Here is a 21,385-nt window from a genome sequence, read left to right on the forward strand (position 1 = left end):
GCGTGAAATATTGAAGCAATACTCCGTATATGGGAGCTACCATTCATTTTCTAATCTCACAATATTTACAGCTAAATCTGCTAAGGAAAAAAAAAAAAAAAAACTCTGCTCCTTCGTGCTTCTTCCAGGCGGGGCCATCAACAAGAGTGACATCCCGCATTCCTGTCCTAACCGCCTCCCGATACTCCAGAACAAGACGCTCAAGCTTGGCTCCTTTCCCATCCAACGCCCATAGCGTAATGCCAACCGTGTTCTTTCCCTGATAATTGAGGATGCCATGGGGGACAGGGAAGCTGGTCTATGGACCGAGGTTGCTGACATACTTGCCAAACTGGAATCCGTTCACGTATAGCTATACGCGGTACGTGGAAGGTGACGAGTTGATTCCTGGGAATGTGAAATACAGAGGCACATCCCATCCGCGTGGGATATTGAGATTAAATTCCGTGGTTAAATTCCGTGGTGAAAAAACCTACTCCCGCACCCACCCACAACGCCGTCGGTAATGGGGCTTGCAGACTTCCAGGACTGGGCGGTGGGGTTTGGTTGATGCCAGCCCTGTCGCTCAATGTATAGACCCCCCTCATTCAGAGGTCCACGGAAGCGATTTTGGTAATCCTCTCTGCCTAGATTGCCCGCCAACTTCCAAGTGACCCTTGACTGCAGGCGTCCGAAAAGTTTGTAATGCTGAATGCCGCGCGGATTCTTTGTAGAATCCGCACCGATGACGTAGTCCTGACCTAGACTCATGTTGTCGACGAGCATAGTGAAAACGTATTTCTCACCGGCTTTCAGTTTGGGGAAGGAATATATGTTGGTGCTGCTTGCTCCCAAGATAGCTCTTGCCCTTCCAGGATCCAATGTGACTCCCATTGAGCCATGCTGAATTCCCAAACCCAAAACCGCCTTGCGTCTCAAAGGAGATGCCCGTCTCAATTCCACTGGCGACGAAGTGTCCTCGATAGACGAGGTAGCCCGTATGGTAGCCATAGTCCGAGGCATGCAGGGAAGTCGGGGTCGTAAGTGGGCGCAAGGTATTATTGGTCTTCTTATGATCAGCAACAGTCCATAACGAATCGTCATAATCCTCCTGGAGCTCCGGTAGCGAATCGATGTACTTCCATTCCAGGCTCTCCAAGTCTGGGAGGTCAATTTTCAGAGCCACATATTCAATTGAGGTGGTCCAGATGCCATGGTCATCCACTTTATGTATGACTTTTTCTCCATTGATATGCAGTGTGCTAGTGTTTTTTGGAGCACCGATGATCTCAATTGGCGTGGTGGTGTTAAAATCTGCGGTAATATGAAGTTCACTTCCACGAACGAAAGCAGTCCGCACTAGGTATCCAGCCTTTACAATGATTGAGGAAGCGGTGTTTTCAAACGTGCTGAAACCCGGGGTCTATCCACTGCGGGGAACTTCAGGGATCCAGTAGTTATAAGCAGAGTTGCGGTCTATATATAGGTTTCATTAGCATTTTGCGCTTCTTCTTGATAACGCCTCCCCGTTCTGAAGGACATATGCTTACCGAGTATGAAAACAGACAGATCGCCAATATCCACAATGCGGCGTTCCCGCATCGTCTCCCAGTTAAGAACAACATAATCATCCACTTTCTTGATTGTCATATCATGCGAGGGTCCTTCAACCAGAAGCTATCGAGTTCGTGGACACAGCAAGCTCATGGCGTTCATTTTCCCCGCCGTAAACAACCAACACCTTGCGGTCCCCAAACTTCTTCCATGTGAATATCTCGGCAGTCGAGTAGAAAATATTTAGTTCCCGCGACGTCGTAGTCTGTAACGTAGATTTTAGAATCTCTGCCATTTAGTGTCAAAGTGCCGTTTAGTTGGGGCATGATCAAGCGCCCAACACTTGTTGGGAGCTTCAATTTGTAGTTCGTTGAAGCTTTTGAGCTGTATTCGGAAAGCCTTAATACAAAAAAAGACGAATCGGACAGCCTTCCGATCAGTGAGGTGACTGTTAATGTTGGTGTGGTCGTAAACTTTGAAATAGACCAATGGCCAGGAACGGCATTCATGAAGGAAGGTGACGCTTTCATAAAGTTGCCAATCAGCTTAAGTTCGCCATATTTTTCGCGGGTGATGTTGCGGTCTTCAGATATAGGAGCCCCGTAGTCGTATGATGTGTAGCCTCCTGGATGGCCCTAGGTTTCCCTAGTTTGTTCCACCAAAAGTCGATATGCAACAATTAGAGAATGCATTTAAAATGAAAAAGCGGAAGACGGAGAATACAGGAGGGAAATAGTCACACGTACCATGTAGAGATTCAAAAATACATTCCCAAAGCTGAAATTGTTCTTGTAGAAGACTCTTTAGAACTCGTGGTTCAGAAGTCGAGCACATTTATCAAGCCCAGCCCCGCCCCAAGGGTCATATGTCCCAGCCTGGAACTAATCTTCTATCAGTAAATGAATACAATATCTATTTAGGAGCTGCACATACCTCGACAAGGGCGTAAGGTGTGGTGGGACTTTGGATGAGGTGGAGCTGCCGCCAATGGGTGGACAAAAATCCAGGAGGCCAGAAGTCGGGATTGGCCTAGAACAAAGTTAGAATCAGATATAGGAGAGTGAATAGATTCCCACAACATACACAATTGAACCCAAGCCTTCGCAAACAAGTTAGCATTGCACTATAAAAGTTTCTTTTTCGGATGGCTTCAGCAACTTACGGATATTTATCGTGGCCATAGATGTCAACCTCACCCTTCCCTGTCCCAGGAGCGTTGTTACCAGCAGCCCATGCATCGTTGCTAATCATGGGCACCACGATCCCAGCCTTTCTGGCTTGATCAATTACGTATTGCATATAATCCCCGTCGGGAAAATCATGGATGCGCAGGGAGAGTGTATGCTCATTTTCTGGCTGGTATAATATCACTGGTCCCCCGTTCGTGATTTGCGCTTTGGCCACTGGTGACGCAATATGGGCGATATAACTATTTTCTATAGTCAGATATTTTTGTGCGGGGAGGACAAAGAGACATAGAAGCAAAGGGAGTACTTGTCTGTTGCAGCAAGATAATCCTTATCGCTAGTCTGAAATTGGCCTCTCACGCGTTGTAGCCAGCCAGGAAAACCCCCACCAGACACTTCTGCGTTGATGCATGGGCCAGGTCGAGCAAGAAGATAGATCCCAGCTTCGGTGGCCGCCTCAAAGAATGGTTCCCAGGCGAAGATGCCCTCGGCAGTGTATTCACCAGGTTTTCCCTCGGTCAAGGCCCAGTTGGTATAGAAAGAGACACAATTGAAACCGAGGGCTTTGATTTTCTGGAAAATATCGAGCCATAGTGACGGAACGGGCAAGCCGCATCGAATGATCAGTCCCATAAATGACTAGCTCGAGGAAAAACAGGGGTGCAGGGAAGGATGAGGAGGATTTAACATCCGTTAAACATACCGAAACGGATGGAATTCAGCGCTAAATATCATTATCCTTTCTCCATTGATGAATAGAGATTCATTGTCCCATTTTACCTGCTATAGGTTAGAATAGCTGTGATCGATTTTAGGGTATCCTAAGAGCCACAAACAATATCTTGAAGCAAATCACGCTTTGCAGGATCCGGATGCTCAATGACGGTGAATCCTCCTAGCTTACGGTCCACGACAACAACAGCAGCGGACTGAAGTGCCAGGCACGCGATTGCGCATGCAGAAAGGAACCTCATGGTTGCGACTCGAAGTGGCCCTAGACTACAGGGAATGAGTAGAAGAGTCGTCCCAGCTTTTCATCCGAGCGGCGCCATCGCCGTATTCTTATATTCGCCCCTCCAACGCACGCGAGACCCAAGCGTGACCCTGGAAACCAAGGGGGATAACACAACGGAGCGCAAAGGGTATGGAATGTGTTCATAGCAGGATCTTCCATTACCTAGGGTTCACTGTCCCCAATAAATGAGAAATAGGGCGCCGTTGTACTTGTACCCCTAGCTTCCTCCACATCCTTAACTCCATTGGTATAGCAGGGCTGATTCACATGGGGCGTTTTGTGGAAGGGACCTAGGTATCTAACACTTTATATAAGCCTAATAAGCCCTCCACTGCCGTGACTGATGTAGATCTTCCCAGTATGATTGCAATGAATTGAAAGCGTTGACACCAGTTTTATCCAGAACATCCTATTTGAACGGTTAGAATTGATCAGAAGCCGTCACACATTGATCTACTAACCATATTTTCCACTATTTTGCTGTGCTTCATTCGTTTGAACTCTCTTAGAAATATGGTTATCATCATGCTCACGTGTTGAGCTGCCAGTTGGGGAGCAAAGTTGAACGGACGTCTCCAAAATCCCCAGATGCGAAGACTGGACTGGACAACCGTGCCCTGTTACTTGAAAACGGTCGACGGTGTCGCGTTTAGTGGTGCATTAGCTTCCTTAAGTTAGATCCACAATTGGGGCTACAGTTTATTGGAGGAGGTGAATAATGGAGTTTTTGGACGGATCAGCATCGTTCGTGCCATTACTGTGACGTTTACACACAGCGTGTGGAGTAAATTGCAGAGAATGAAAAGGGGGAGACGATTCCGTCTTGAGGCGGAAAAGGATAGCTTAATCCTTCGGCTCTCAGCTATGCTCGCCTCCAACAAAACGGGATCAAGTCTTTCTTAGGCCCAGAGTTGATTCGACCGGCAATCTGTAGCGTACGGCATTTCTAGACCCTCCCTCGGTAGTTGGCAATTGACTTGGCGATGTCGCTCATCGGATTCATCTGCCGAAACATAGAACGTGGAAATATGACGAGTGATGAAAATTATCATGTGGCTACACGTAGATACAAGCGGCCAAGGATTAGAAAGAGGGGATCGATGTGCAAAAGGTACAAAGTTTTTGAACATAAATTGCTGTATATAGTTATATATCTACACTGCCATGGTCACATCGCCAGCCTTGTCCTCTTCCACTGGTCGAGGAGTTTCTGTGTCATCCGCTGGAGTTCGCACATCAGCGACGTCCTCAACTGGAGCATCTGTAGGTGCGTCCACCGCATCGGATGTTTGATCGAGCGTTGCAGCCGCAGCTTCTTTGCGCTTCTGTGTCATATTCACCAGTGGAGTGTCATCATCGTATAATCGCAGTAGCATGGCACGCCGTTCCTCCTTGGGCAGCATCAAGTTCAGCGAGAACATGCTTCTCCATAGCGGAAGAACCATACGTTCGCTAAGTGAAAAATTAGTAATAATTACCAGCAATGCACAGATTCACGAGTGGAGACATACCGGAAGCCATCTTCATTCTCTGTGGGCTCGATTCTCAGAACACAGCATCCCATGTCAACATCCCTCGCCCATTCGCCGATCTCTCCTAGTTGCCTCCAGCCATTATCGTTTACCTTGGGGAACATCTCAATTAATAGCTTCCGCAAGGTTTCCTTGTGATATATTTTAACCACACGGCGCGGTCCAACCCAGGATTCAAGAATTGCAAGTCCGTCGGTCTGGATGCGCCACGGGCAGACGTCTTGACGCTGCACATATTGCTTAACAAACATCTTGACGCCGGAATGTACAAACTTTATTCCAGCCCCTTCGTTGGCGGTAAGGATATCACGAGCTAGGGTGCTTGTATAATAGATCGTCTTAGCTGGGCGGCCTTGGGAATTTCGAACCATGAAACGATCCCTCGGGAACTGAGGCGATATGTCATAAAAGCTGAATATCTGATCAAACTCTTCGCTCTTAGGATGTAGATATTTGAATGGTTCCTCCATCGGTTGGCCAGGTCTGCGTTTTGCGGGGAGAGAAGGCGCTATAGATTCGGTTGGCTTATGTTGCACAGATTCACTTGGCCCTGCATCCCCTGGAGTTGGCGGAACTTCTTGTGCGCTCTGGTCGGTTTTCTCTTCAGGAGCTTTCGCAGGAGAGGGAGCTGAAGGAGGTTCAGGGTGGCTATCCTCCACCTTTTGCCGCTTGTTTGCAGGATCTTCACTCGACTCGTCAAAGGCCCTCTTTGGCGCGCTCGGAAGAACCGTTGCAGAAGCCATGACTGATTCGTTGGGGGCTAGTTTATCCGATACAGCAGCCGCCTCAGAGGGAGCCGGGGTTCCGTCTTGGTCGGCCGTATTTTCCATCGTAGTTTCGGTTGTTGAAGATGCAGTAGACTTTTTAGTTCCTTCAGGTCTTGCTTTGATGTCGCTCATCTTTTCAAGCACAGTGATGAAGAATGCCCCTGTGTCTTGCTGATGGGGATATACGCGCATACATCGGGATAAGTCGATTCCTTCCTCCTTCAGAGGAGGAAACATGCCCTCCACTATCCTATTGAGCGTATCATCACCTTGAGAGACTGCTTCTTCGACGTCTTTCCAGCTGCTCCACGTTCTTCCTTGTTTGTCCATGATGGTCCAGCTTGACAGACCCGGAGACCTTTTCAATGCAGGTAACTCGTTACTGCAATCCATGATATGAACCTTGCTTGGGCCACCACACCTGTCAATAACACTTGCGATCACCGCTTCGTTTTCCACAGGGTTCATGCTGCAAGTCGAATATACCACTCTTCCCCCAACCTTCAGCATTTGTAAAGCTCGAGTCAGGATCCGGCACTGGGTCAGGTGAAGGCCAAGCGCATTGGCAGGGTTCCAGTCTTTCCATACATTCACATTCTTGCGGGTAGTTCCATCACCTGAGCAAGGGACATCAGCTAGGATGCGGTCAAACTTGAGGTATCTGTTCCTCACTGGTTTCCCTTCCGGTGGGGGCAGCGATGGCAGCTTAAGAGAAGGATACATCGTAGCGTCGTGATTTGTAACGATTAAATTGGGAGAGTTGAGACGTTTCATCTGATGAATTAGTAAATGGGCGCGTTTATAATCGTTATCGTTTGCGATAAGTAATCCCGTCGATCTCCCATCATCCTCCAAACCATCTGATCCCATCTGGCCGTTAAGCAGCTTAGGAATGTCTGCAGTTCCCTCTTTTCTTTGAGCCTCAGCGACAGATTCAAGCCTCTTGGCAATCTCCGCCATCCTCTCCTCTTCTCCCGCATGTACCAACTCCATCAATTGTGCGGACTTGCTGCCTGGAGCAGCACACATGTCCAGCACTGTCATTCCCGGGCGGACGTCGAGCACCAGCGGAGGAATCATGCTCACTACTTCCTGGCGGCTGATATTTCCAACATCTGTTTCTGCGACCAGAAACTTCTGAAATGAAGCAAATGGTGCAAATCGGCGTATCACACTTTTTGGAGTTGTCATCGACCATGCTAATTGGTCTGGGTACCAAGGTACAGGCTTTGGTGGGTCAACAGGGTTGCCTTCATGTGTGATGGACGTAATCTTAGGGATATAAAAATCCTTCAAGCGTTCTTGTACCGCGAGCGCATGGCTGTATTTAGGAAAAATAACAGAAAAATCAAAAAGTCAGCTTCCGTCGCATAGAACTTAACAGGGTCTTGTAGAAACTCGAAGCTTGTTTGTTACCTTTTGGATCCTGTGAATCGGAAGCTGTTAGGCAAATTTCGTCTGAGAGCAGCCCAGAAATCATCCTTCTCATCATCAGGAACAATATGGAGGCCGTTGTAATAGTTTTCATATTTTTCGTTCTCCCTCACTAATATCGTGGAGTAATTTGGTCGACGACCGCGATTGCCTGCGCCACCACCACCCTTAAACCAATGTGAGCATGCGGGGTATGATAATGAAATAGGTAAGTATATCTTCATGGAATTGGTTCAGGCTTACCTTTTTATTCCCGCGTTTGCCCATAATATTGCGTGCTATTGGCCTTAGAATTTTTCGATCCCAGCATCCACAGATCGAGCTCGAATTTTTGGGCTTGGAGGAGCACTGCCGGAACAATGGTCGGACCGAGATGCCAGCTGCAGCCGGACTTCAAATATAATAATCTCGAAGTTCTTATTATTATTATTATTATTCTTCCATTATACTCATATGCAAGCGGAGCTTATGATGAGTCCTTGCGTGATGTTAAATACAGGTCAAGTGTTGGTTATACAGGAGGAAATACAGGTGTTGAGACCACGCCAAGATAACAAGAACATAGGAAAATACAAAGGAGTGACAATTAGATACATGCGATAATAACTTCCCAGCCCAGGAACATAGAGCAATTCATTGGAGCGATTTGTACACCTCTGTATTTATTAGGAACCTGAGGTGCTTGAGTTCCGGATTTAATGTATCCCCTGCGGGTTTCGAACCCACGCGCCTTGGTTTCCCACGCCAAGGTGCTACCGGGTGGCCGCATTAACCATTCGGCCACCGGGGCAATCTCGAAGTTCTCCCACTGTCGGAATCCAGTGAGTAGTATTACTTTAGCATTTGAAACGAAAATGACACCGGTACTGCATAAGGCTAGCTCTGACAACTTTTTTGCCTTCAATTGCCGAGTACTGGAAGGAATTGGCCACCGCAAATTTCACGATTTGTGTACTCCGTATAATGCCCGCCAAGATGAGAGTGCGGAGTACAACTCGAATTCTCTTTGCATCTTTGCAGCCTTCGATAAGAAACCAATATGACAAATACCAAATGAGCCTGATACTAGTTCAGAGGAAACCTGGTCAAGAGCCAGGACTGCATTCATACCTGCTCCAACAGCTTCAAAATCACTGTTGGTGACAATGTTTTTTTTTTTTTCCTAGGATAAGAATAGCAACATTGCCAGCCTAAGCAAGCCTCATAAGTCTGTCAGGAAAAAGAGGTTATACACTACTGAACGCCACCAACATCGTATTACTACAATATTTCTCATCATCATCATCAGCTTACTACAACACTCATCTAATACTCACTTATGCTAGCTCTCTTGGCTCGCACATATATTTTACTATAAATAGCTCTATCTTTTGTATGAAATAGATATATTAGATAGGGTACGGAGAATATAACAAGCAGATCTTGATACACATAAGATTCATATGTCTTCAACATATTCATCCGTGACACTCAATCCAACAGTTATGAGCCCGGTAAGCAGCATCTGAAGAGAAGTGTGATACACCGATCCCAATCCTCATTTGAATTTGACAACAATCATTTGAACTGAGATGATTGATCCTCATTCATATACAGTCCGAAATACTCGACTGTTATACCATATCTGATTCACAATCTCAATCCTCATTCAAACTGATAACTATCATTCAAACTGAGAAGATAGATCCTCACTGTATACATTCTGATATTGTGGCGGGCTGCGCCCGATCAATCATATAGACTATTCCGTACACTCCATAGATTCCTACCGCCCCATTCCCGATCGCCGATCCTCGGCCGCCATGAACGTGTATGTTCTGATCACCGATCCTCGGCCGCTACAAACGCGTGTATATTCTTCCACCCCAAAGCACCACCATGTACACCACCACATACACATATAAATATCCACTTCAATTGCCAATTCTTGCACTTTCTCTTTCTTTCCTTCTCTAACATTTTTCTCTTTGTTATATAAGATCTATCAATATTATATCAATCTATTCAGCATAGACCTCTTACACTAGAAAAATGTTCATTGTCTTCTTATTAGAAATGATTATTCATACATCATCTTCTCATTAGAAACAATTATTTATCAAGAGATATCTGAACATGTAACAATATATAAGAAAGAGAAATAATCAGTTAAAGCAGACACTGAGTTCTCAGATAGAAGCTTGCTTATCAGTCACTCTGATTCTGTAACAAGATCTTATAAAGAGAGTAAGATCTTATAAGAGAATATCAGCAAAAGATCTGAGAGTTCTGACACTCAGATATATGAGATATTTATATAATTACACATTCAACAATCAATAATCATGTCTAATGATAATATGAGAGAACTCTTGAATATAAGTATAGAAGTAATATCACAGTGACTCTGAGTAATGTTGAAATTACAACAGTAATAAATAGCTGATATACATATAACTCAATAACATTAATATGAAGAGATTTAACAATTATTATAATAAGAAACTCAGACAATTTTAATATCTACAGAATTGAATATAAAAGTGCTGAAAGAATACTTAGATACTTCTATATATTTCAATGCTTTTAATCTCACTCTCTACTCATTATAAAGAATGAAAATGCTTATGAAACTGAGTATAGATGAAGATATCATCAGTTCACTAATTAATCAAGATTAATATATCAATGAATGATTGAAGAATTATATGAAATAGAAGTTTTATTCATGAATAAAAGTATGTAAATCAGTGTTACAAACATCTGATAATATTATTAAATATCTTGATATTCTATTCTGAGACACTGTTATATAACAGAAAGTATTAGATTAATTATAGAGTATTTAACAGAGAAATACTTCTCTTATAATATTCATTTCTGACTTCAATACTAAAATTCTAGAAGTAGAAGATTAATCTTGAAAGAATTGAATAAAGATTAGTATACTTAAGAAGATATTAACTTTTAAACTCTTACAGACTCTTATAAGTGTAGATAAAGATCAGACTTATAAAGACTTTTACACACAGCTTCAGACATTGAATGATTATCTTATTAAGCTCAAGAGTATACAGAACAGTGATAGAAGATATTATATCTCAGTGATTTATACATCTGTACTGAAGAATAATAATAATACAGATATTATAAATTGAGTAAACTTAAATATCTATATATAAGTAAGAGTCTTTACTATCTGAACAGGCTTCTGAGTTTCTGATATCACTCTTAAAGAAGTCACTGATTAATATTAATAAGAAGTGTGTATTAACTGTAACTGATCAGAGTATATTACTTTCAACTACTGATTAATCTATATATCTTCTTAATCAAGAGAAAGATCAGTGTTTTCTTATTTAAAAGATGAATCAGTGTCTGTCTGTATCAATCATATTACAGTGAAGAAAGATTTAGAAGATAACTATAAGAATACTCTAATAAAACAGAGAAAAGATTAGCTTCTATTTAAATTTATAAACAGAAGCTTGAAAAGATCAGATAATAATAATTTAAAGAGAAAATGATAATGAATACAATTCTTGTATCTACTGTAATTAATAATATATATAATATAAAAGTTATGATAGACAGCAGTCTATGTTACTATACAATAATAAAATCTTCAGTTATAAGATGTTATAATCTTCAGTGTATCTCTTTATTAAAATCCTGACTTCTTGCAGAATTTAATGATTCAAAGAATGTTTATATCTGTTATATAATAAAACTAAATATAGATATGAGAGAATATTAACATGAAGATATCTATATATATAAAGTTGATAATTTTAATTATAATCTTATATTAGAACTTATCTAACTATCTGAATAAGATATTTTACTGAATACTTGAAACAGAAGCTTGATATTCTCTAATGATGACAGAATTTATGAAGATGATATTTATAAGACTATGAATCTTATACAGATCTCTGTCAACACTTATAAAATACTCTGAAAAAGAAGTCATTATTAAAATCACTGATAAGATTATTAATAAGTTTATTAATAGCAGAATTATATATCAATCTATTTCATCAGTCTGATTAATATTAAAAAGATTCTAGAAAAGTTATTCTGTATTATAATAACAGATTCTCATACAAAACTCTCTTAATAATATCATGAATATCTAGATATCTTTTAATAAGATAATATTATAAACATATTCTTCTTACAAGATTCTGAACTGAATCTGTAAGAAATCCCGCTCCTCGCGGATTCTTTACCTCTATTTCTATCTCTCATGTAATTAATAGGGCTAGCAGCCCTTGACTACACACAACTATATAGACTGAAGTTTGTGAATACTATTCACAACTCAGCTTGAATGCTATTATACATTTAATCTCTACATTTTATCTTTCTATCATGAATACTTCTAGTAGTTAACAGTATATATTATATCAAGCTGTAAATATCTGAATAATCACCTGTGAGCACTTATTCTTACATTTCAAGCTCAGTCAGTCAGCAACTGCCTGTTATGACTGAAAGAACTAGAAACTTGTATACTTTAATTTCTGTGAACTCTACTGCAGACACTCAGAAGCAGTCACTCAAATCATGAATAACTTCTGTAAAAGAAGTCTTAGAGAACTTATTAATCACTCACAGAACATCATTCTCTGCATCTGTAACAGAGAAACTCTCTGAACTCATAAATGAATCAATCTCAGTGAAGAACATTCTTGAGCATCTTTCACAGAATCAAGCTATTTTTCTATAAGAAATACTTACTGTCTGTAAACACTCTTGAACTAAGTCTCTAGACATAATCTTCAGAGACATCTGTGAATTAAAAAGAAACTTTCTTAAGCTGTGACTACTTAAGATCATCTATTAAATCACAATCTATAAAAGCTTTTATGAGTTTGTATTTGAAATTGATTCACAAGCCTGACTATGTGATATGAAAGATGAAGAAGCTGTCATCTATGTAATAACAGGTCTCTATTACATTGAAGTCAAGAACTGGCTGAATTATCTAGAGAATGATTATAAGAGATTCTAATAATTTATTCTCAAGATCTATCTAGAGAATAAGTTAAGAGACTCTGTAAGCTGAACAGAGAACATCTGAGCTGTAATCATCAATATTAGAAAAAGAGATGAGAAATCTAACAAAGACTACTTACAGCACTTCATGAAATTATGATATAAATTAAGATCTGTGAAAACAGGGCTCTGAAACAAGATCTGAATGATGATATTTATAAAGAGACTGAATAAAGACATGTAGAACAAGCTTATTAAGTAAGACTCTAAGTTCTTAACTCTGAAGAAACTGATGACTCTCATTCACTATTTACAGATCACTGTAAGAGTCACAGATCTGTGAAGAGTGAATCACTGACTGACTCTGTGAGAATCAGAATAACAGAGAACAGGTTTATCAGAAAAAGATGATAAGATATAGAGAGATTTACATCTGACTACTGAGTAGAGAAAGAGAGTCTTACAAGCTTCTGTGAACAGAGTATATAACAGAGAGATTAAGAAAAAGAGACTCTGCTTCATCTGTTCTAAATCAGAACATCTCTGTATAAACTGTCTAAACAAACTAAAATAGAAATTTAAGAAGTTATAGACAGAGTCAGCAACAGTCTTCTTAAGAGTCTTGAAGCTGACACCTGAATCTGTTGCTTCTCTGATGAAAATACTTACTTATGAAAAGAGATCATGTCACAGTACTACTGTCTTACAAGTATGAAAAGTATTAATAAACTCAGGATCTCAGGTCACTGTGATGTCTCTAAAGCTCATGAAGTGAATGAGCTGAAAGATGAAGACTGGAAATCTGCTCTTATAACAAGCAGAATGTGAGAACTCAGACCTGAGAACTGAGAGACTTATAAGAGTTATTTTTGAATTACAAGATCTCTCTGAAATCTGAAGAAGATTTGTAGAAACTGTGATTATCACAGACATCACAGATGACATGTACTTAAGACTTACATAATTTCAAAGATATAATCTGTACATAGCTGTCTGTGAGTCAGGTTTATACTTCTGATCAGTGTTGACAGACTCACTTATAAAGATAGAATCAGTTAATGCTGTAGAGTTAATTAGAGAAGACAAGCTCATCTATATAATGACTTTGCAAGTGTCTGAGAATCTCACAGTCATGAAAACTGAGCTTCAGATATCAGAGAAATACTGAGATCTTACAGAGATATTCAGCTCAGTAAAGACAGCTGAGCTTCTTTCTCACTGTAAGAAGAATCTGATAATAGATTTGATAGAAGAGCAGAAATCCTTCTAAGAATTAATCTATAAACTCTCTCATTATAAGACAGAGATCTTGCAGATCTATGTAGAGAAGAATCTGAAGAATGACTTTATCTGATCTTTACAGGCCTCTGCAGAAGTCTCTGTGATATTTATGAAGAAGAAGAATGAAGATCTCAGATTATATGTAGATTACTATGATCTGAACTTCAAGATAATAAAGAGCTGCTATTTTCTGTCTCTGATTAAGAATGTGATTAACTGTCTTATAAAAGCTGTCATATTCATACAACTGAATATGATCAATGTATATACATAACTATGAATATAATCTGAGAATGAATAAAAGACTGTCTTTAGAACTGCACTGAGATTGTTTAAATATCTAGTAATGTCTTTTAATCTGATTAATATCTCTGTAGCATTTCAGTCTTTTATTAATAAAACACTTTATATATATCTGAATGTCTTTGTAATAATATATCTGAATAATGTAATGATGTACTTTACAAAGAAGAAAGAACACACTGAGCATGTATGAAGTGTGTTAAAGACCTTAGATAAAACAGAACTATATATTAAGCTTATAAAGTATAACTTCAGTGCTTATTAGATTAATTTCCTAGAATATATAATTACTGTAAATAATATTCAGATGAAATCTTTGTAAGTTAAGACTATTCTATCATGATCAGAGCTAACTAGTATTCATGAGATTCAGATCTTTCTGAGCTTTATGAATTTCTATAGATGATTTATCTTTATATTTATAAGAATCTTCTTGACCCTTATAGACATGCTGAAGAATGAAAATAAGAAGAAGTCATCTTATAAATAGAGAATAGAAAGATTGTTAAGAAGAGAGAACTGTGAGAACTTTCTTATCTCAGAAGCTTGCAAAGTCTTTATAAGATTAAAACAGATATTTATGAATATAGTAATACTGTTTCACTTTGATCTCTTGCTTTTAATCAGATTGAAGACAGATGTCTTCTTCTTTATAATTTCAGAAATAGTCTTATAACTACAGTTAAATAAGAACTGAGTTTCAGTGACCTTTTTCTCATAGAAGATGTAACTTATGAAGATTAATTATAATATTTATAATCAGAAGCTTCTTATAATAGTGAAATTCTTTCATTATTAATATCACTACTTTGAGAACCTTGTAACAGTGATTACTGTTAGAACTGATTATAATAGCTTATAATAGTTTACTTCAATTAAGAAACTCTTGTAATGACAGATTTACTAAGCTCAGAGACTGAGTGAGTTCTGATTCAAGATAGAATATATCAAGAAAACTAAGAACTCAGCAGACAGACTCTCTTACAGGCCAGACTATATTAAGAAGATCAGAATGACAGATACAGAGAGACTAGAGAAGACAGAAAAGCTTCACAGAATACTCAGACTAAGTGTTATAAAGAGATTGACTGAAGAGTCTCTCAATTCTCTATAAGAGAAGAGAAGAGAGAGAGAAAAGAAGCCTGTACAACTACTCTCTATAACACTGAGAGTTAACACTCTGAAGATCTCTGTGAGAATTCTTGAAGAGAGTATCTATAATCTGAAGAATTTGTGAGCTTTGAGAAGTACTGTAGAAGATCTGATATAAGAAGAAACAGAGTATAAGTCTTTATAAGATCTTCTATTCAGATTATCTGAACTGCAACTGAAGAATGAATATACTCAGTATATTTAGAAACTGCTTACAGCAGAGATTAATCCTGCAGAAATAAAGAATTAAAGAGACTTAAATAATCTCTTGTAAAGAGAGAGCTGAATTTATATGCTTATAAATGAGTTTCTATGTATAGAACTTATTAAAAGGCATTATAACTCTTCTCTAATGAGTCATTTTATAGATACTAGAACTCATGAGTTGCTTATAAGAAAATACTTCTGACTGAAGATGCAAGAACTTATAAAGAAGATAGTGAATTCTTATACTATTTATCAGAGTTTGTGAGTAGTGTAGTTCAGATTATATAGAGAACTTACTTCTCTACTCATCTTATAGAAACCTTAAGAACAGCTAGAAATAAATACTCTTATAAGTCTCTCTGAAAGTAAGAATATATATAATGCCTGTTTTAACAGTGTGCTGATAATAGTGAATTACTTTATCAAGATAACACACTTTATACTCATCTGCAAGAACTTGAAGTCAAAGAATTTGACTTATATCTTCATTCATGATATAATCTAATTGCATGAATTATCTGCAAACATTGTCTCAGATAGAGAATTAATCTTTATAGAAGAGTTCTAATCTGATCTGATAACTATACTAAAGATCTCATAAGATCTAAGCACAGCTTTTTATTAATAGATAGATAATTAGACAGAATATCTGATAAGTATATTGAAATAGTATCTGTAGTACTTTATCAATTACAATCAGAATAACTGAGTGTATTAATTATCACTCATAGAGTTTGTATACAACAACTCAAAGCATGTCAGTATAGATAAAATCCTCTTTGAGATGCTCACTGAGACTTATTCATGAATGATCTTGATGAATCTGTAAGAGTATACTATAGAGTGTGATGATGTCTGTAGACAGGCTGAGAGAATTCAGAAGATCTGAAAGAAAGCTTATAAATTCTTGAGAAAGACTCAAGAGTATTAGAAGAGATACTATGACTTTAAATATATTATAAAGAGTTTCAAGAAAGATGATAGAGTCTGACTAAGTCTAGAAAATATTATTATATAGAGATCTAGTAAGAAGCTGAACCTCTTACAGACAGAGTCTTATAAGATTATGAAGAAAGTTAGCTCACAGTTCTATAGATTAAAACTGTTATCTAAGTTACAGATATACAATATTTTTCATGTCTCTTTACTCTGTAAATATAAGAAATTCTTAGAAGAGAATTCTGTGACTCATCACTCTATTCATGAAGTACTAGAGAGTGAAAGAGAATATCAGATCAAAGAAATTATTAACTCAGAGAAGTGAGATTATGAGCTCTGATTTAAGATTCAGTGATAAGAATATTCTAATAAGATAAATAAGTTCACTTGAGAACTATTCAGACAGATAAGATATCTGCAGAAGCTGAGACATGACTTTCATACTGTGAATTCTGATAAGTCAGAATAATATAATCTTTATTAAGAATCTGATTGTGACAAAGATATTAACACTATCATTTATAAACTCTAGTTTATAAGATGATAAGTTTCTACTGAGATGAACAGTCTGCAGCATATATAAGAGAAGAAGAAATCATATTCTCATTAAAGCTAAAAAACAGAAAATAAACAGAGCTGCAAACACAATTTAGAGACTAATAAAGAAAAAATAAAGAAAATTCACACTCATACTCTTAATATCTGTAACACTCAATCTTCTCATAACTACTAATTTTCTTCTTCAAAGAAGCAGAGAGTATTATACTCACAGTACAGATAATTGTTATATTTGATGTGAAAACTGTCAGAAATGTACAGACTTCAGAGAAGTCAGACATCAGAGTATATACAGTTACAGCAGAGTCTTGAGAGCTGATCATCTGCATATGTAATCAGATATCTCTTATGAAGCTGTGTTCACTTTCTCAGTTATGCTGAAGTATTCAGCTCAGAAATAATTAAGACACAGAGAAAGAGCTCATCTGCTCAGATTAACTCTTATCATGAATTCATGACATTTACATTGTCTTGATTACTCAGATTTTATAAGTACTCAGAGACTTATCTCTCATTGACAATGAAATTGCAGAAGTGCACTGTGGTGTGAGAACTATTAATAGAAAACCTAGACATATTCACATATACCTGGTCAGAGATTGTGCAGGTAGAGAGAGAGTGATTATAGGCCTATGAGACTGCAGAAGACACTGATAACACTGAGAGCTTTATAAGAACTGTCAGCTAGAGTCTGTAAGAAATTACTTGTAAGAAGACTTATAGCAAAGAGAGAAACTACACTGCTTGAAGTCAGAGACTGATCTGAGAGAGAGATAAGATGAGCTGCTGATCTGAAGATCAGATGCAGTGACAGAGCTGAAGAGAATAAAGACACAGTTATGAGTGACAGCATCCCTGCTTCACCAGCTGATAAAAAGTAATCAGAGAAGTCATGAGAACACTCATAAGAAGCTCAGCAGCAGTCAGATATTGTTTATAAAGATATTGAAATTGAAAAAATTTTTTATTCTTGAGAAGTTCTTGAATTAATACACAGATATTATCAGGAACACTCTCTCTCTATCATCTGAATAAAAACACTTTACAGATGAATGAGAATACTCACAGTTTATAAGAATAAGAGCTGTTATAGAAAAAGAGAAAAGAAGATGAGATTCTATAGACAGATCTGAAATATTTATACTACTTTAAAGAGGTTTACTTACACTATAAGTGATTCTGTGAAACAGTCAGATCACTCTAGTAAATAAGAGTGATTATGAATCACAGGCCTGAATCTTTCTATATAACTATAAAGAGTGATTGCAGACTGTAGACATCTTAATTCTACAATTCTACAGAGTTAATGAAAGAATGAAAAATTCCTTACAATTCTACAGTGTCAAAGAACAATGATTCACAAGAATAAGTGAAAGATTAACTTATAAATATTTCTCTTTGATGAGAATAATCTGATAGAGAGTGATTCATCTGTGAGATAAATCTGTATAATGATCACACAAGAATCTTGTGATAATAATTAAGAGTTAACTGAAACTCTTCTATATGAAAGATGCAAGATGAATCTGTATGATAGTCAGAGAAGAATCTGTAAACTATAAAGAATCTCACAGAATAAGAAACTGAGTGACAGACTCTTTTCTCTTTATAATAACAAGAGATTTTTCCTCACTGAGATTTTTTATAGATATAAAGAATTTTTAGTGAGTATCACTGCAGTGCTGAGCTGATTCTATGAAGTCACTCAGTGAAAGACTTCACAGATGAAGCCTTAGAGAGAAGAGAATATGTAAGAAATCTCACTTCTTGTAAATTCTTTACCTCTATTTCTATCTCTCATGTAATTAATAGAGCTAGTGACTCTTGACTACACACAACTATATAGACTGAAGTTCATGAATACTATTCATAACTCAGCTTAAATGCTATTATACATTTAATCTCTACATTTTATCTTTCTATCATGAATACTTCTAGTAGTTAACAGTACATATCACGCCAAGCTGCAAATACCTGAATAATCGCCTGTGAGTACTTATTCTTACAGAATCACAGTATTAAGTTAGAGAAAAAGAATGATAAAAACTCTGAATTATTATAAAACTCTCTTTATAATATGTTCTGAGATGAACTTCTTCTTCTTCAAAAGACACTCAATGATCTGTTAAATAAAGAATTTATATATATTAGTAACTCTTCTATCACAGTCTCTATTCTCTTTGCAAAGAAATCAGATGAAGAACTCTGATTCTGTGTGAATTATTGAGAATTGAATAGATTAATAAAGAAAGACTGTTATTCTTTATCTCTTATTAATAAAACTCTAACTCATATTGAACAAGCTCAATAATTTATAAAGTTAGATATTATTATCATATTTTATAAGATCTGTATTACTGAAGAAGATGAGTAACTTACAGCATTTTAAACATGATATAATCTCTTTGAATAAGTAGTCACACTCTTTGAACTGATCAATATTCTCAGTATATTTCAGAAGTATATCAACTGAGCACTCTGAGACTTTCTTAATGAATTTACATCTGCTTATCTAGATAATATTCTCATCTTCACTGATGAATTCAGAAAGAAATATCAAGAGCATATACAAAGAGTACTACAATGACTATAAGAAACAGAACTATCAATTGATATTGACAAGTGTGATTTCAAAGTCAAGAGTACTAAATACTTAGATTTCATTATAGAAGCTGATAAGAGAATTCAAATGAATTCTGAGAAGGTCTCTACTATTCTTGAATGAAAAATCTCATACACTGTGAAAGATGTATAAAGCTTCATCAGATTTACTAACTTTTATCAGTGATTTATATAAAACTTCTCAGATATTATAAGATCACTTACAGAACTCACTAAGAAAGATGCAGTATTTCAATAATCAGCAGACATTAAAGCTGCATTTATACAGATGAAGAAGATATTCATTAATATCTCTCTACTGATAATATTCAATTCTGATTATAAGACAGTTGTTGAAGCTGATTTCTCTGACTATATAACAGAGAGAGTAATATTGTAATATAATAATAAAGATATTCTACAATTATATATCTTTATATCTAAGAAACTGAGTTCTGCTGAATGCAATTATGAGATCTATGATAAGAAACTTCTTACAATTATATACTGTTTAGAAGAATGAGACTCTGAACTTCAAAGTATCTTCAAATTTAAAATAGTTACAGATTATAAAAATCTCAAATACTTTATAATTATCTATAAACTCACTGAATGATAGATGCAATAATCTGAGTTCTTAAGCTACTTTTATTTTATAATACACTATCATTCTGGCAGTCAGAACTTAATAGCAGATGTTCTCTTATAATAAGAGCAAGATATGCTATCTGATGTAATAGATACTTACTGAATGAATCAAGAGCACTGACTCTTAAATTCAAAGATACTAGTTAATCAAGATGAAACAACTTATGACACTATATACACTTCTTCAATTAGAATATTCTCTCTTCAAACTGATACTGATACTGACACTGATATCTCAACTTCTCTCAAACCTACACTGAATAAATTATGACATATAACAGCTCAAACTGATGAACTTCTTCAAGCACTCACTGAAGCAGTATATTAAGAAGCACTCTGATTTTCTTCAGAACTATATATAAGAACTGACATCTCAGAATGCTCAATTAATGATAATAATACTCTACAGTTCTGTAAGTGATGTTAAGTTCTCTACTTCAAACTCTTATACACTCAGATAATGCAAGAGATGCATGATTCATATATAACTGATTATTCAGGTCATGAACAACTATATTAAATGATCTCTCAGAAGTTCTACTGATCTGAGATATTAAATAGTATCAGATGTTTTATCTGAAACTATAATCATTATTTCTTCATTATCTTGTAAAAGAACTGTAGAAAAGATCTGCTGAAACTGCTTAATATCTCTGATAGAATCTGATAAGATGTGATAATTAACTTTACTATTAATCTCTCTAAGAGTAAGAACTGTAGAAATGTTCTGATCATTATGAACTGATTGAGTAAGAGTGTTATATTGAAACTCTGTGATAAGATGAATACTGAATAAGTCACTGAAGCTTTTCTAAGAAGCCTGTTCTATTAAATGCATGAATTGCTGAGATCTATAGTATTGAATCAGAGCTGTTAATTTATAAGCACTCTCTGAACAAGAATCTGTCAAGTTCTCAAGATTATACACTATCTATTAACTGTCTATCATCTCAAGACTGATAATGTATCAGAACAGATAATTCAGACTGTAAAGAACTATCTCTGTAAGTTCTGTAATCACTTATAAGATGATTGACATGATCTGCTTCTACATGCAGAGATCACTATCAATGAACAAGATACTGTTTCAACAGGTGTAAGCCTGTTCTTTCTTACACATAGTTATTACATGAAGATGTTGAATCTTCTAGAGATTACACAGTTCACACTGAACCTCTGCAGTCTGATTCAGATCATTAATAATATAGTAATGAAACTCTGAGATGTCTGTGATTGAGCAGAGGTCTT

The 21,385-nt window shown here is 37.1% G+C and overlaps 3 protein-coding genes and 1 pseudogene across 4 annotated transcripts; all 4 read right to left on the reverse strand.

Moving 5' to 3' along the window:
* Positions 1 to 450: 450 nt before the first annotated feature.
* BDBG_16739 (beta-galactosidase) lies at positions 451 to 765 on the reverse strand (the record flags this gene model as incomplete). The annotated part of the gene is made up of 1 exon (XM_031724625.1): positions 451 to 765. One exon carries the CDS (start codon positions 763 to 765, stop codon positions 451 to 453), a length of 315 nt encoding a protein of 104 aa, XP_031577484.1.
* A 16-nt stretch (positions 766 to 781) lies between these two features.
* Positions 782 to 3,694, reverse strand: BDBG_16740 (beta-galactosidase; the record flags this gene model as incomplete). The annotated part of the gene is made up of 10 exons (XM_031724626.1): positions 782 to 1,338; positions 1,530 to 1,656; positions 1,719 to 2,168; positions 2,280 to 2,321; positions 2,467 to 2,562; positions 2,617 to 2,632; positions 2,696 to 2,962; positions 3,028 to 3,359; positions 3,420 to 3,500; positions 3,557 to 3,694. The coding sequence occupies 10 exons, from the start codon at positions 3,692 to 3,694 to the stop codon at positions 782 to 784; spliced, it is 2,106 nt and encodes a 701-aa protein (XP_031577485.1).
* Positions 3,695 to 4,889: 1,195 nt separating this feature from the next.
* Positions 4,890 to 7,735, reverse strand: BDBG_03044 (methyltransferase; the record flags this gene model as incomplete). The annotated part of the gene is made up of 4 exons (XM_002626821.1): positions 4,890 to 5,187; positions 5,247 to 7,355; positions 7,451 to 7,635; positions 7,712 to 7,735. The coding sequence occupies 4 exons, from the start codon at positions 7,733 to 7,735 to the stop codon at positions 4,890 to 4,892; spliced, it is 2,616 nt and encodes an 871-aa protein (XP_002626867.1).
* Positions 7,736 to 8,169: 434 nt separating this feature from the next.
* Positions 8,170 to 8,258, reverse strand: BDBG_16741 (annotated as a pseudogene). The gene has a single exon. The product of its transcript is annotated as a tRNA-OTHER (tRNA).
* Positions 8,259 to 21,385: the final 13,127 nt, after the last annotated feature.

The sequence above is a fragment of the Blastomyces gilchristii genome, assembly GCF_000003855.2.
Source record: "Blastomyces gilchristii SLH14081 genomic scaffold supercont1.4, whole genome shotgun sequence".
In the NCBI taxonomy this organism is placed as follows: domain Eukaryota; kingdom Fungi; phylum Ascomycota; class Eurotiomycetes; order Onygenales; family Ajellomycetaceae; genus Blastomyces; species Blastomyces gilchristii.